Here is a 16,519-nt window from a genome sequence, read left to right on the forward strand (position 1 = left end):
GCCGCAGGGCGCTGCCAGCGCGTCGCCGCCCGCCCTCCCGCGGGCGGGCGCGCAGCCGCCCTGCTGAGGCGAGGCGGGAAGCGCTGCCCGCTCGCGCCGCCTCCCCGTCCCTCACGGGCCCCGCACAGGGGGAAAGTCTCCCAGGTAATGGCGTTTTCTGTGAGAAAAATGGAAACACGCTGAGGAGAAAGACTCGAGTAGCCCCGTTAGGTAAGGTGTTAGACACGGGAGAGGCCACGGGGCTGGGGGCAGAGACGCTGTGATGGAAAAACAGAGAAAATGGGTTTTCACGTGCCCTGCTGGTAACAGGAAGCAGCTTTTTAATTTTCTTTCACATCTGTTTCCGCTGGGCCAGCTCTTCTGCCGAATTAAACTGTGTAACACTTAATTCCCCCAGGGGAAATGGTAGAAATATGCACGAAATATTTCAAATAAGTATTCCTCAAAGCACTCATCCTCACTTTTTCCCCTAAAACATTCACTTACTGAGTGGAAAGTGTCCATGTTTAAGCTTTTCTTCAAACTAAAATTTGTGGAAAAATTAAATAAAATTCTGCACCTTTTATGTGTTACATAGGAATTAGTATAAACAGGTTCTGGCCTAACTGGCAGCTTGCCACCCTGGTAGGAGTCTGCCGTTTTTACTGAGTCTCTTACTCATGTATATAATCCTCATTAGCATCATTTACTATGAGCAGGGGTTACAAAGCCAAGACTGAAAATGTCAATATATACTTAATACTGATAGTCTCTGGTGGCATCAGAAGCAAAATAAAAGAAATGCACAACCTCTGCTCTATCTGGCAAGCCTAGTAGTCAAAAAGTAGTAAACCAAAATAGAAATGATGTTCCAATATTAGTGCTGAAATAATCTTCAGGGGGGAAGATTACAAATATTTAATTAAAAACATGCAGAGCACACTATCTGACTCTGCCAAACTCCCCTCCCCCGGATTTCTTAAGTAAGTTAAATCAAAGTTTAACTTGCGGAATGGGAAAAAGCATGTGTGCATACATGAACATGAACACACATGTTGAAGTGCAGCCCATGACTCCGGGATACTTGTAATTTTGACAAAACTCACCAGATTAATTTAAGGATGCGGGTTTCATTCAGGAATATATGGCAGAGACTAGATTGAGCCATTGCTTAATGCTTTCTCCTACTGGCACATTTCTGGGTAGCCTGTGGATGTTAAGTTTAAATAAAACACATTTACAGCATTTATGGATTGTGAAGAAAACTTCTGAGGTCCTATTCATCTCCCAGCTACTGATCAGTGACGTAAATACTAATGGTTATCAATAACAGAGCTCTTTCACCCCACCCCTGGTTATATCCCCATTTCTTGGGCAGTCAGTCCAGCGTGCCCTGTGCACCCTGGAGCTGAGCAGGGCATGGGTGGGTGCACACAGAGCAGTGCCGGAGAGACCCGTCACACTAGTTACACAGGCCTGGCTGAGGCCAGATGCCCTGTTCTCAATGCACAAAAATGCACTGATAAACATTAAAAGAAGATCACCATCTGCTATTGTAGGGTGCTAGTACTGGCAGAATTTTTAACTAATGTGATATATGAGAGCGATTATATGAAGAACAAATCACATGAGTAACTGGCTTTAATATTATTTAAACACACAGCTTAGTTTGGGACTAGAAGAGACCTCATGGCATGTAGCTGTATTATGTTACATATCCTTACTGAGAATATTTTGCCAGTTTAGGAATACAATTAGGTTACACTGGCTCAAGCTACACCTTTGCTTTCAAATAAGCCAACTTCGGCAACCTGATGCAAGGCTGTACTTTTCAGGGTTATATTTTTACTTCTCTTCTCTGTTGTGATCTTAAAAGGCCAACTGGTGATGAAAAAGTGTTTAATAAAATGCTGAACAAGATATATATTGAAATTAAAAATTAGACAGTATTATCCCAGACATGCTTTATCTTTTTAGTTTTCTATTTAGATGCTACTTACTATTACTTTAACATTTAAGGAATTTAATTCACACTTATTTTTTGCTTGAAAACATTGAAGTAAATTAAAAATTGGAAACTAATAACCTGCAAGTCTAGCATATTATTCTTTCATTTAATATGCTCAGCAGTGTGTACATGTTTTTCTAATAGCAGTGAAGCCTGTAGAGTTCCAGCATGTTAAATGAGGTTCTGTTTAGAAACTGCTGTTCTGGAGAATGACAGTTCTTGAAAAGAAAACAGAAAGCACATCCCAAACAGTATTTACTTTCAGAGCAGTTTTGCTCTGGATTAATTTGAAAATCCAGATGTATAATTGCCTGTAAACAATTTCATTCCCTGAACAAACTCCTGTGCCAGTCCTTTCTTTTATGGTAAATCCATTGGGCCATAAACCTTGTTTGAGCCAGAAGGCAGGTGTACAATATACACGCATAAAGCTTCCTTGAGCACCACTGCTTGACTTCCTATGGGAAAAATAGGAAAGGAAGACATCATTTATCTGTATTAGTGTTTTAATCATCCTGCAATTAGCTCTGAAGTTTTTAGCTCTCTCCAAAAAGAAATCAGACAAATTTCTTTGCTCTAGGCAGGCATCTTATAATAAGACCGTTCGACATCCTACTCACCGACGACAGCCCAAATTTGGTAAATCCCTGCCTGCGGTGGAAAGGCACCTGCCTGCACCCGGCCCCAGCTCAGCAGCAGCAGATAAGCAAGCACGAAGCGCTGCAGGTACAGATGACCAGGCTGCCACCACTACAGCACTGGCCTGGGCGGCCCCATGTCGACTAAGCAGGCCGGCACGAAGGGGAAGGGGCCTCCCGCCTCGGGTGGGAACAGCCCGGCTGAAAACGCGCTGCGGCAGGCAGCTGGCGGGGGAGGTCAGCGGCTCCGCAGAGCCGGGACCGGTGCTGCGGGAGGCTGCGGCCCTCCCGGGCCCGGTGGGGAAGCGGGAGCAGCGGCGGCGCCGAGGCCGTCCCGCGAGGGGCCGCGCCGGCGTCGCGCCGCATCCCTCCCTGCGCGCGTGCCGCGCCGCGCGTCCCCCCCGACGGCCGCGGCAGCAGGGGGCGCCCGCGCAACGCGGCTCCCCGCGACGCCGCCCGGCGGCCGTTGGGGTCAGGGGTCGCGGCGGCGGCGCCACCTGCCGGGCGCGGGGAGGCCGCGGCGTCCTCGGCGGGCCGCGGGGCGCTCCCGGCGGCGCTTCGGTGGAGTCCGTGCCGCTTGCGTTAATGGCGCTTCCCCGGCGGGTGGCGGCGGCGCCGAAAGGCGCTGCGAGAAGGAGCGCGCAGGGGAGGCAGTGGGGGCAGAAGGCGGGCGCGCCGCCCTCCTCATATGGGCCTCGCGGGCGGCACAGCACCCAGCCGGTAGCGTGGCCGAGTGGTCTAAGGCGCTGGATTTAGGCTCCAGTCATTTCGATGGCGTGGGTTCGAATCCCACCGCTGCCAAGAAGTTTTTGTCGCCGCCGCGGTGGCTCCTTTTCGCCCCCGGGAGCGAGGCGGCGGCGGCGAGAGTGCCCGGAGGGGAGCGAGGCGGAGCCGCCCCCGGGCGGGGCGGGGGCGCCTCCAGGGCCGCGCGCAGGGTGGGTGGCCGGGAAACAGTAAAACCAAACGCTCAACCGGGAATGCAGCGCCGGGGAAGGCGGCTCCGCGCCGGTACGCACCGACCGGCTTCGACTGAGGTCGGCGAGGGCGCTTTCCGCAGCTGCTCCGGCTTCCCGCGCCGTCCGGGGGCAGCCTCGCCGCGGAGGGCCCGGCGCCGCCTGTCGGAGAGCCCGAGGGGGAGAGGCGGGTGTCCGCTACAGCACATGAGCAAGCGCAGCACYTCCACGCACGTTTTATTTCCCGGCGCGCGCAGCGACACGAGGAAATCACCACAGGGAGTCGCGCGCGCGCCGCCCCCGCGCGGCCGTTACAGGCGCTGCGCGCGGCCCGGCCCGGCCGTCAGTCCGCGGGGAAGGCTGGTGCGTGTGAGGCAAACGCACCCAACGGTCGCGGCTCCGGTGCGTTTCAGTGATGGTCGCTGGCCTTCCCTGCGCTTTGCTGCCTCAGAGCGGCTGCTGCCACGCCAAAATTTTGTCCTTCAATCTGAAAAGTAACTGCCTGTTTGCTGCACGGGGACCATAAGCAGCGTGGAGATGGGAGCAATCCGCAGCAGCCCGTTACGCAGGTCAACGTTGCATTTCTCTGAAAAAATGCAGAGCTGAAAGGCCATCAAATCTTAAAGAAAGAAAGATCAAACTTAAACTAACCATTAAAGAAAGCAAAACTTTGAGGAAGGCGTGATGATTCGGGGCTTCTGGTCTTGTTTTAATGTAGTGGTCCACAGAATCGGCAAATGCAAACTTCTCTGGGTTGTAGCCCAGCTGGTGCCGTGCCTTGTCTATGCGAAACGTGTGGGTTATGGAAATGTTCTGTACCTGCAGGACAAAAAACAGCAGATGTGAATATACAGGAAACTGAGCCAAAGCCTGTAAATGGTAGTAAAAYCCAGTTAAAGGAAAATTAAAAACACCATGTCCTATTGACATATGTCACATTGTCTTTCAAAATGTTCGCCCAAAAGGAAGATCTTGAAAGCCCAAAGACTAAGCAAAGTCTGCAAAATAGAATCTTCTAGTCTTGAAAACATCCACAAGAAGTGTTCTGTACTCTTGTTTGTCTATGTAAGGAGGCAGATAAAAACCTAAGTATCTTTAAAAATTAGGTTGCATCTAGCCAGCCAAAGCCATACAGGTTACTGGGGCCAAGGAAGGACCTGAAGCAGCCTCTCCCAAATTGCAAGCATAAACTCTTATCTTTCTTCTCAACAAACATGACATACTGCCTAAAATGCACTTCCTTGCACATACCTCCTTGAAAATTGGAGGGTGACATAGTATTGGGGACATTTTCTGCTGACAAGCTCAAATGTGCATCCCGTGAGAATTAAGGCCCTGGTATAAACACACACGTTACCTCATTTCTGGTCAGCAGAGGTGATAATTCAACAAATGGTTTCAGCATCAGATGAAGATATTCCATTATTATCGCTGCATAACAAAAGATCATTACTTGAGGTAAGAATATTAAATGGCTATACCGTCATGACTGCAGCATATCTCAGTGAAGGATAACTGTATGTCTAAGGGCTCTAGTCACTATTACTAACATTGACAGGACTACTTGCTTACACAGTTGGATTTAATYTTTCATACCTCAATCAGACTGAATCAGGTGGGTGCGTGTGGAAAGGGTTTGGAGCGGTGGTGGTAGTTCTAGTGAAAAGACTGTGGGACATCACACAAATGTGGTAACAACAAACTATGCAAAGTTGGATTCTGAGTTGCAGATAGAGGTTGATTTTGGAGAGGGTGTTGGGTATAGGAGAAGGAGAAATTGTAAGTAAAGCAGACACTCTTCAGCATATCTCATGAATCAGAGAATTTTACATTTAACTTGCTATATTTATAATATTAATTCTAGAGTTATACATCTGATAAGGATTTAAAATGCTTATTAATGGGACTTAAAATAACCAATCATTCTTCTTTTAGCATGCTGCATAGTGCATGCACTCCTCCACCYCTAAATATTGTATACTAGGTGAGCCCAAAGCATATTGTTTTTATACACAAAAATAAAAATTACACATATYTTTACACATGAAAGTAAAAATTGTGGGGAAATTAAAACAACTCATAATTAATGATTATATTTCAGTAAGAAATGGGAGTAATGTGGGCAGCACAGAGAGAAATGTTAATATTTTACCTGATGCATAAACTAAGGAAGTAGGAATACGTATCCATGGTTTACTGCAACCTAATCGTTCAAACTGAGAAGGATTAAAAACAGTGATTAAAAAAAAAAGAAGTAGAAAACTCAAGTTTTAAAGTTTCAGAATAGAAGATATTTGTGTAAATATTTACTGATGAAACAGAAAACTGCATCTTTGCTGTTACAGTTTAGATTTTCTTTCTTCAGGAGTTTCCAGTTAAATGTTGCAGGCAGACGCTATCTAATTTTCAAATGGCAGTCTATGTGAGAAATAATCCCTAGTCCCACTCTGCCTTAAAAATTGAGGAAAAAAAGGCTTATAAAAATTGATGCATGTATTGTGGTGCACTGATACCCAACTTAACTTTGTAACATATTTATGGTTTTGAGCCTGTCACTAACAGCAAATTTTTTTTGAAAGTAATACATATTACAGGTTAATAATTAGGATTTGTATTTTTGTGCCCCCAAAATATCCACTGTTAACAGATGAACGCTCAAGAAATGAAGATGCCATAAGGGCTAGTTGAAAGAGGATTCTGGTTCAGGTGGACCTTTGGTCTCAGTGAAGATAGTCACCTTATGTTATACCTTAGGTAGTCTTTGTTGCAGCACTGATCACACTGAACTGTAGGCAGGAATTAAACCCACATTCAGAACACTCTTACACCCCAAGCAAACCTACCAAATCCCTAGCATGCACACAAAAGCCATAGTTGTATACCATCAAAGAAATTAATGTATTTAAAGTATACATTGTACGCACTAGTGGAGTTAACCATTCGAAAAGGTTGAATTTTTCGCCATCATTAATGAAATACACCTGACCACTCTGTTAAAGAGGGAAAAAAGAAACATATTAGTGAAAATACTACTACATACATGTTGACTTCTTTTATCTCACCTCTTATAAATAGATTTAAAAATTAAAAAAGATACAGCAGTATAAAATGCACATGGATGGACATACAAATCAACAAACTACCTGCATTATGTTCCAATCAGGTTCCCTTCTATGTGCAGTGAAATTGAGAGAGAGAGATGGTTTATGTGATTAACATACTGTAGTATGAATTATTTWTTACAGATATGCCCGTAAAGAATGACTATATTGATTTTATTGAGATTACTAATTGCACTTAGAGCGGAGCCACGTATGATTTGTGCTTTTAATGTACTCGAATGGTGGAATATGTTCAGCTGTCTGTCCAGTTAAGGCTTACGAAAATCCACATGACTCCATCTGTGTAACCAAGGTGCAAGTTACCTCTTTCCATTTTACTTTTAGAGTTCTAGAAAAAGTAGTTTAATCTACTCTGAAAATCTTTCTAATATACTTTTAAGGGTGGTTCTTCTTCATCAGATAGAATAGTATTTACAAGGAGGAAAACAGTTGCAACTGCTTTTGAAATAAATGTGTGAAATCTCAGCTGTGGTGAGGTGATGGCTCTTACTCATACATGATATGAGAAGAACTGATTATCACAGTTCATAACACTAAGTTTGGATCTATGTAAAGTGGAAACAGGATAAATTTGCCAGAATTTCCAGTTTCATTTCTGACATATCAGACATTCTTTGCTCCTCTTCCAGAAATGGCAAACATAATATTACAAAAATGCAAAGGAGGAGATACTCTTAAAGAAAACGAACTGAGTCTTCCAACTACTAACACACCACACAGCCAGTGCTGCCTGGTACCATAGTGTTAGCGGAACATTTGTCAATCAAAAACAGATTATATACGCTAAACGACCATGACACAAACATTAATTACTATTGCTGCAGTAATCCTGCTGGATCCACTGTAAAATGAAGCTGTGGTGTTTTTATTGTTTACTTACAGCTATATAGTTCTTTTCAGGAGTGAGAGCATCAGCAGCTAGGATTTGTGCTTGTATCAGGTTCTCCACATGTACCCAGTTCATCTTAGCAGAAGGATCCCCAAACTTGAAGCTAAGTAGCCCTCTCTCAATATTCTTCTGTAGACACAAACAAAACCACAGCAAGCTGCATTTTTAAATGAGGTACACTACACTTTGTTGTTCATGCTAGTGTAATTTTTGTCTCCACTTAGAAAAAAGACACAAATCAATTAAAAAGAATGGAGAGAAGAATATATTATAACCAATTCTGTGAATTAGTGCTGAATAGTATAAGAAGTAATGCACATAAATTGCAGTGAGAGATACAAATCAATTAAAAAGAATCAAGAGAAGAATATATTATAGCCAGTTCTGTGAAACTGTGCTGAATAGTATAAGAAGTAATGGACATACCTAAGTATCTCTCATTGCAATTTATCTAGTAGGGAAGTACTTCTGATAGGTAAGAATGACTGCCTACAGGAGATTGCAGGCTACACCACTGGATGTGGTTAGAATGGATTAGATGGAGTTTGTCAGTAATAGTCAAAATATAATCGATCTTGTGCATGGGAGATGGACTACATGACTCCAAGGTCCTCTTTTAGTCCTGGTTTTCTAATAATTCTGTCACATTAGATGATATACCCACAAATGATTTTAGAGCAATTCCCTCGCACAGGTGTGGAAATTATTTTGTTCCAACAATTCAGCAGTACTATGATATACCACATTGATTTGTGGAAAAATATTTTGGGAAAGTGGAAGACATTCTGCTTGAATGTCTCTTCCCTCCTAAACCCAAGTGTAAATTACCTGGACTCATGTGTCCAGCAATAAGTTCATCTCTATCCCTAATAAATAATCTCTCGATAGCAGGACTGAGGCAGATCAGAAGAGCAACACTGCAAAGTTTGCATTGCCTATATTTCATCTGCAAATAAAAACATAATGTCTTTTTCAAACCTCTCATCTATCATCTTGATTGAATCCTGTCTTTTAAACACAGTACACTCCATTTCTAAAAATAAAATCCATTTTAAAGCTCAGTAAAATGTTGTCTGTAAGGTAAAATGGAGTTCTGAATGGATCAGAAGTATTCACAAAATTGGATCAAACTTAACAGTTAGCTTAGACTGAAAAAAATGGAAGCCAATGTAAAGTAGTATCACTTTATTTGATCCATTCTAGAAACTGCAAAATGTGTCAGTGGCACAGTATTTTAAAATGAGCTCATAATAAATAAGTTTAAAATTTTAAATGAAAGTTTAAAATGCCAATATTTCTTTGGAGTATAAAAAATACATTTCAGTTTTAACTGAAATGCCATTTAAAAATACTTTATTTAGAAGATGACAAAATGGATTTCAGATGACTTGAACAACATTCCCCACCTCAGCCACAAAATAAAAATAAAAACTTATGTGGTGAGTTTGAGTGTATTGTTTCATCAAAACCGTACATAACTGTATTGTACTGACGCCTTTAAAATAACTGACTTCTGTAACTYTGCAGGGATCATTTTCTAAACACTGTCCTACAATTTAAAAGAGAGCAAGCGAGGAAAAAAACAAACAAAAAAAAACATGAGCACCTTAGCTGTCTGTCCTTTAGTAACCTATTGTACTAGAAGGTGCTTCTGACTCCTTTGCTTGTTTCATTGGATAGTGAAAACTGTTAATGGTTGAGACTGGAAATAAGATATTTTGCCGTATCTCTTTTCATTAATATTTTAAAACATTTGGTTTAAGTTGCATGCAAACAGACAATTGAAATATCACAGATTGGCCTGAATCTTTTTAATTATAGAAAACATTAAATTACAAACTTAAATGTGCTTGTATTTCGAAAAGGCTTTAACATACTATACTTCTTTATAGATGTAATACAACACCTGTTAAAAAGGTCAGAATATCCTCGACAGACAACTGAATTGTTGAATTGTTGCCAGATAAACAGGTCAGTCAGTTCATAACACTAATGACTGAAGCTGTTGTGCATTTACAGAAAATTCTGCTGACTAAAAAAATCAAATACATACTGCTAGCCGTGGCAGATGTCTTTGCTCTTCTGGTCCATAGATTCCTGGTGGGCGAAGAACACATGTATAGAATATACCGCCTCCTAAAAGAATTTATAAGACTGTTCTTAAAGTGATTTTCATAAGAGTACATTATCAGTACTTTTTTTGGTTTTATGAAGGCTCTGCTATAGTGAACATACTCGGAAATAAATTAATCTCACCAGCTAAAAAAAATTGTATTCACAAAAAAAGTGTTGACTTAATAGTTGGATATTATGTTGGCAGAATCACAACATGCAGAATAACAAGATAAAATCCAGAAAACTCCTGTCAGCAACACTCAAAGCCCTGACATATTTGTATTCCTAGGAATTATTAAATATTTCAGAACTTTTGTCTAACCTGTTRTCTCTGTGCCAAAACAATCTACAAATATGCCAACTGTGATGATAAGTTTGCTGATGTGAACAAGTTATTGATTAAAAAAAAGTGGGATGAAACTAAGCTAATGTTACATAGCATTACTGAAGGAAAATAATGACTTATGAGCAGTACAAGATAGAGCTGAAAGGCTCTTAACAGTAGGACATCCTACTCCCACTGAAACTACTGTAGAAGTTCTTGATAACTTTAGTGTGAGAACATAATGACTACCATAAAATCCTTATTATTTTCCCCAAGCATATCAGTTATCTGGTTCATCATCTTCTAGTAGTTATTCTTAATAGTAGTGGTAGAAGATCTTGATACCATGTACAATACTGAATCCTGGCACAGAATCAAAACAGGATGTTTGGAACAGTGGCTAATCATTTTCATCCTTTATATAGATAAACTAGTGTAAGCTTCTAATTTCATTGAAAAATGCAGGACAGTACATTGCTTCTAAAATTAGAGCATCTTTGATGTGAAGAGCTGCTGACAGAAGAGGAAATAAATAAACCTTCTCTCCCCCCCCCCTTTTTTAAAAAACAGAATAATCCAACTGGGATGAAACACACATCAATAATTTTRTATTTCTTTATATTGCTCTGCAAGTATCAAGTGAATCAAGTCTTTCAATAAGTTGTCCACAGCTAAATTTAGCTCAGTATCATTTGGTCACATGGAATCACATTGCACTTTACATTAATTTGTTTTGCCCTGGCAGTTATAGTATCTCACAGGTGAGCTTAAGTATTCAAGTGTATAACTGGCTCCTTCAACATGGAAAACTTTGGGAAGTACTAATAAATAATTCCAGGCTGCAGTATCAGGTACCTTTGGACTTTAATATATAACTGTGTTGTGGGGTAACAATTTAATCAACATTCATGTTTTACTTATGTTGTGTAATAAGGTGATATTAAACACTTCTGTTTTTCTTGAATTTAAAGCTGTCTTCATCTTTTCAACTAAGTGAACTCACTGCTACCACACTAAAAGCTTTTGTTAGCAACATGGGAACTACAGGCATTTAAAAGTGATTTTTTAGAGAAAAATCTTACAGTTGGGAGAGCAGTAGGTAACTATTTCATATTTGCTGGACATCTTGTCCACTGAAGGACTGATATAAATACATGCAGGATGTTAGGGAGGCAGAAGAAGAGGAATAAATTCCACTATAAATTCATTCTAACACAGAAGTACCTGCTAGTGGAGTTCCATTAGCTGCTAGTACCATTTGTTCTGCAATTGATTTGGTTCTGGAATAATGATCAACATGCTACAGAGAAAAAGCAAATATGATGTTTTTATCTACTCTTGAAATAACAGAGCAGAGAGGCATCTCTTCTCCATTAGTTTTTATAAAGCAGATGGCAACAAACACCTCAAAATTAAGAATCTGTGGGGTATTATTTTCGGATAAATCACATACCTGTTGCTAATGTAAGCAAGCATTTTTGTTTTTGCAAATCCAGTTAATTAATTTTAGCCTATCTGAGAAGTAATAAATATATGTATGCTCTGAATGCTGCCAAGAATGTAATTGATCAGTACTTTGCAATTTGGATTTGTTTTTAAAGTAATGGAAAAGTCAAAAGTCAAGTTTTGCGGACATTATGATTAGTCTGTACTCTCCTGTTCACTTTCTTATGGCACACTCCCAGAGAAAATATTATTCAATATTTTATCTACCCATCTCTATTTCATGAAACACTKAAGCAATGATGGAGAGAAGATGGAGAAAGGAAAAACACAGGAATCAACAATGTATGCAAAGCAACCAGAACTAATTTCTCTTTTTTAATTAAACGCAACGTAACCATATAAAAATGGCCTGCTTTCCCATATCAGCTCTATACTGAATATATATCATCTTCAATAAGGGAGAAGCAGCTAAATTGTATGAATSATAAATGGTCAAAGAGGCACCAACCCATATAACACAATCCTTCTGTTCAGGTGGAATTTTGTTAATGGGAAAGTGTATGGGTTTTTTTTCAAAAAATCAATGCCTTGATAGCAAACAAAGAGTTTTGACATTTAYGTAAAACTGGTGTGTTAAGGTTGCAAACAGCATCTACAAAGAGTGTAAAGAGTATTCTGTTTCTTCCTTGGCACTAGATTCTGCCATCAGGGAAGATAGGGTCATGAAAATTCCAGGATTTTTCAGAAATGAGCAAGTAAACAAAGAGGAAACATGAAAAAAAATACAGCCAAAATACCTTTTCTATGGGAAAATATGGCACAGTTTCTTCATCACCATCTTCAATAGAAAGCCCTCCAAACACCACATTTACTGTACTGGTATATATCAGTCTAGGGATGTTCCTTTGTTTGCAGGCTGTGACAATATATAAAGTAAATTAGTTGAGTTGGAACTGAAATATGGAAAAAGAAAATATTGTGTGAACTGGCAATGGGTCCTTTCAGAAACTGTCCGATCTTAAAAGAACAAATCCTTCCATTTTATAATTGGATTATTTAATATGCAGAGCTTATTTAAATGGCAGATACCAATTGAGAACCAAGTCCGTTATAGTGTGGCATGTCCTAATTTAGGTGTTGGAAGCAAAGACAGAGTGCCTTTGGGAGGGCTGGCGCCACTGCCTTGGGATGGGGCTTCAGCTCTAGCCAGGCAGGCTACTGGAAGTGTTTCTTCCTCAGGGGCTGTCCACACAAACTAGCTGTCCACAAGCTATTTTGGTAGAAACAAGGCATACTGCTGCRAAATACACATGGAAACAATCAGCTCCTTATGTGGATACAGATTCTGACAGGAGGTCAAACATGGACATGAAAGGCTGAAGCAGCCAGCACTACGGTGCTGGCTCTCGTATCACACCTTATGCCAGAATCAAACATAAAAGAAACAATCATGTTTCCYCATCTTCTGCCAAAAATGTAAAGTGTCTGGTGAAAAAACAGTGTATGCCCATAATTTTTTTCCTAAGTGGTATGTTTTGATATGTTATATCAACACTCATAGGCAAGGTTAGATACTTACCGTCAATGATGAATTTTGTTCCATCAATGTTTACAGTTTCAATCTCTTTTCTGTGAAGCTAGGAAAATAGAGAAATTCTGCATTTCTGAATAGTAACACATTTAAAATTCACTAGGTGTCCCCCAGTGAAGCAAAACTAATGAGCTTAGTGCTTTGTTTTTTAAAAAAGCTTGTTCAGACTGACATTTGAGACTTCAAGAAGTCAAATTGTTACTTTAAAACTACACTTGTATTTTTCTTTTATTTTTACAGAGTAGTTAGCCTGAAACAAAGAGAATCATAATGCTTCTGAACAAACATTTCCAGTGGTTATGAATCTTGCACAAACATGTTAAATATCCATGCTTCAGTAGCACTTCAGTGGCCAGTCGGCTGTACCTAGAGTAATTCCGTAAGTATGCACTGCATAGTTGCAAAAATTTTCTGATGAGCTATCTAGCTAAGGTAAGTGTTGAAGTTCTTTATAATACATACGGTAGGAAAGGGAGAGGTGTAATTTTAATCATACAAAATGTGTCCCAGAGCCCTAAATCAAGTAGATCCTTAGAGCATTTTATCTAAAATGGCAAACAATCAAGACTTGACATAGAGCAGTTGTTATAATTTAATTATATAAATTAACTTATAATTTACTTCAGGCTTCACTCCTCCCAGTGACCTCACAGCTAGGAGTTCAATGTAAAAAGACTTAGGGAAAGCTCAGGTTTCGTGGAGGGAAGCCACCTCCTCTGCCACTCCTTCTGTCCTCTTGCTATTACAGAACTCTTCAATACCATTTCTGGCTCAAAATCCCTCTCAGGCTCTAATTGCTTAAGCCTCTAATTGTGAGGAAGTTATTTCACAGCCAGAGAAACTGAACTATAGCCAGACTGCCCACAGCTAGAACATCAGTTTGCGCAGAGCAATTCACTGAAACAGCACGGGCATGGACTCATGCTCTCAGGTAATCGGAAGAGACAGAGTCTAGAACAGTGTTACAGCATCACATCTCCCAGCCTAACTCAGTGCAGAAAATTACACAGAGAAATAAAAAATGATTTGGACTCACTTGCTCTCTTCCTGACATTCCATATGAAGCTACATGAAAGACACAGTCAGCCCCTTCACAGGCTGCAAAAATGGCATCATAATCCCTGACATCTGCCTGTAATACATACGAAAAGACATTTGGCCTTGAATTCAAAACTGTAGGTTAGCATTTATCACATAGTGGGTTAACACAAAGGGAATGCATATACATAGTTGTACTTACTGTGCATCCTGGGACTGAAAACCAGGCCAATTTTAGTATTTGTTGATAGTAACAGATTTCTTCCATGGAACTCAAAGGATATTAAAAATATTCATTAAGCCTCATAATACCCCAAGGAAATACAGAAATATAATACTCATTTTGTAGGTGAATAAGGCACAGATGAGTCAAGTGACTTGGTCATGAGGAGAATACTTTCAGAGTCAGAAATAAAAAGAACTGCTCTGTACTATGCATTTGAAAAGTCATTATTTTCCTTTCATATGTATTTCAGATGCAAATTAAAATCCAGCTGACAACAAATGCATAGAATATGCAAACTTTTAAGAAGTTTCTTGACATTTAAGAGTATTTAGATTCTGTGAAAACTAAGACTAGTAAGACTTCATGGAAAAAAGGTGAATTAASTAATGTTATTTGCCTATTATAAAAAAACAGCTTTTCATACCTGGATACACACTACTCCACTGGGAATCTCCCAAATAGGCTTGTTTGTGTCATACAGGACAACAGAAGCTCCTGAGCTGGCAAGAGCACATCCCAGCTTGTATCCAAAATAGCCTCCACCTCCTGTCACCACTGCTTTCATACTTTTTTCATTCAGTGCTCCAGCATTTCCACTGAGGTTAGAATTAGAGCTCTCATGCCAGGGTGTTGCTATCCCACTCAGTACAAGTTTTGTGTCATTCCTATGAAGTGAAACATCATCTTCTATTACCAGACACATGTAACAATTTCTTTTCCACGTTGAAAATTGCTCCATAGTGCTCCTGGATGCAGACAATTCCAGTAAGTTTCATGTTAAAAATCTCTACTCGCAGCAGCAAAGTTTTACTTAACATAACCTGTTTAAGAGAGATAAAGCATAACACTAGCTACAAGATTTCCAGGCTTCAAAGACTGCTTTTAAAAGACCAGTTTAAAATTTTTGCTTAGATTGTTTGAGTTTGTTTAATCATACTTCTCATATTATACAAACCTTAAAAATTAATATGAATTGGCTATTAAAACTTGGAGCATGTACTTTTATATTATAGTCTACATCCTGAAAACATATTAAAAAAGGCTTGCATATTTTGGATTAGCTATTTGCAAGTGATATTCAGAATAATAAAAGAAGAACACCAACTTTCCCCTAACTCGGTGTGCATGAACGAAGATGTTCGCTGCATGTGGGTCAAAACTAATAATGGAACAGATGAAATWTTTTATTTGCGGGAGAGAAATTGTTGCTCCATTCTAAGGATCAGTCAACAACTGAGTGTAAATTACGAATACGTAGTTAGTGGCAGTGGTTGGAGTTGAGATGCAGGAGGCTTTCAGATGGGATGAGGCATGCCTGATTCCTGTATCTTGATGGCCTTGTCACAGGACAAGGCTATCGAATCCCTTRCTTTTCATGGGATCTAAAATTAAAAAAACAGCCAAGTGAGAGAAAGAGAAAAATCAGGTCAACGAGTATATTAAGAAAAGTGATACCGAATCACTTATTTCTTAACTATAGAGGTTCTTTCTCGTCCATCCAGTGTTCATCACTGAAAGGCAAAGCACGTCAGAGGCTCCGAGTACTGAGTTACCCGTATCGCTTCATTGTGCCTTAATGAAAGATTAAGAGCTACCCGAGAGCCTGCGGGTTTTCAGTGCATCTCACTTGCAAATTTGTCATGGAAAGCACCCGCTACTTAGAACGAGATACTGGAAGCCAGGAAAGCTCATGCTCGCRGTCGATTCTCCGCTGGTTTCCCCGGCCGCTGTCGAGCGCCGGCCGCTTTGCGGGCCGTGGGAGCCCGGCGGGCGGGGACCCGGGCCGCCTCGGTTCAGGCGAGAGCCAAGACTCTCGGCATTAGCAGCAACTGCGCCCCTTATTTAGGGGGCTCGATCCCATTCCGGCTCTGCAGCCCCTCCTTGCTTCGAGCCTCAGGGGCCCCTCCCGCCCCCGCGCAGCCTCCGCGCAGCCTCCGCGCAGCCCCCGCACTCCACGGCCGCTCCGCTCCGCGCCCCGCCGGGCGGGCGGGCGGCAGGGCCCGGTGCGGCGGAGGGGCGGTGCCTCCCCGCCCACGGCCCCGCCCCGCCACCCCTCGCCGGCCAATCCCCTCTCGGCAATGTGTCTCCTTCGGCGCCTCGCTGGGCAGCCAGCCAATAGGACCGCAGATGCAAATGAGCACCTCGCGGTAGCGGCGGCTGCGGCCGCTCGGCGGCCGTTGGCGCGGTTG

At 41.4% G+C, this 16,519-nt stretch overlaps 2 protein-coding genes and 1 non-coding gene across 3 annotated transcripts in view; 1 reads left to right on the plus strand and 2 right to left on the minus strand.

Annotated features, from left to right (window-relative positions):
• The window catches only part of EEF2K (eukaryotic elongation factor 2 kinase), a 34,313-nt gene extending 31,347 nt beyond the window's left edge, over positions 1-2,966 (minus strand). The window contains exon 1 of the mRNA XM_085301969.1: positions 2,608-2,966. The gene's annotated coding sequence lies outside the window, so the exon portion shown is untranslated. The remainder of the gene's footprint in view (positions 1-2,607) is intronic.
• A 378-nt stretch (positions 2,967-3,344) lies between these two features.
• On the plus strand, positions 3,345-3,426 carry TRNAL-UAG (transfer RNA leucine (anticodon UAG)). Its single transcript has one exon. It is a non-coding gene; the product is annotated as a tRNA-Leu (tRNA).
• A 692-nt stretch (positions 3,427-4,118) lies between these two features.
• Positions 4,119-15,106, minus strand: LOC146601643 (putative short-chain dehydrogenase/reductase family 42E member 2). Its single transcript, XM_085302035.1, is given in 12 exon segments — positions 4,119-4,397; positions 4,936-5,009; positions 5,731-5,794; positions 6,503-6,568; positions 7,581-7,718; positions 9,643-9,725; positions 11,254-11,329; positions 12,273-12,391; positions 13,055-13,112; positions 14,103-14,198; positions 14,755-14,994; positions 14,996-15,106. Coding segments are annotated over 12 exon segments (1,374 nt in total). The 3' UTR covers positions 4,119-4,148.
• Between the last annotated feature and the right edge of the window lie 1,413 nt (positions 15,107-16,519).

Source organism: Rhea americana, unplaced genomic scaffold, assembly GCF_003343005.1.
Source record: "Rhea americana isolate MKP2758 unplaced genomic scaffold, rheAme1 scaffold_10, whole genome shotgun sequence".
NCBI lineage: Eukaryota > Metazoa > Chordata > Aves > Rheiformes > Rheidae > Rhea > Rhea americana.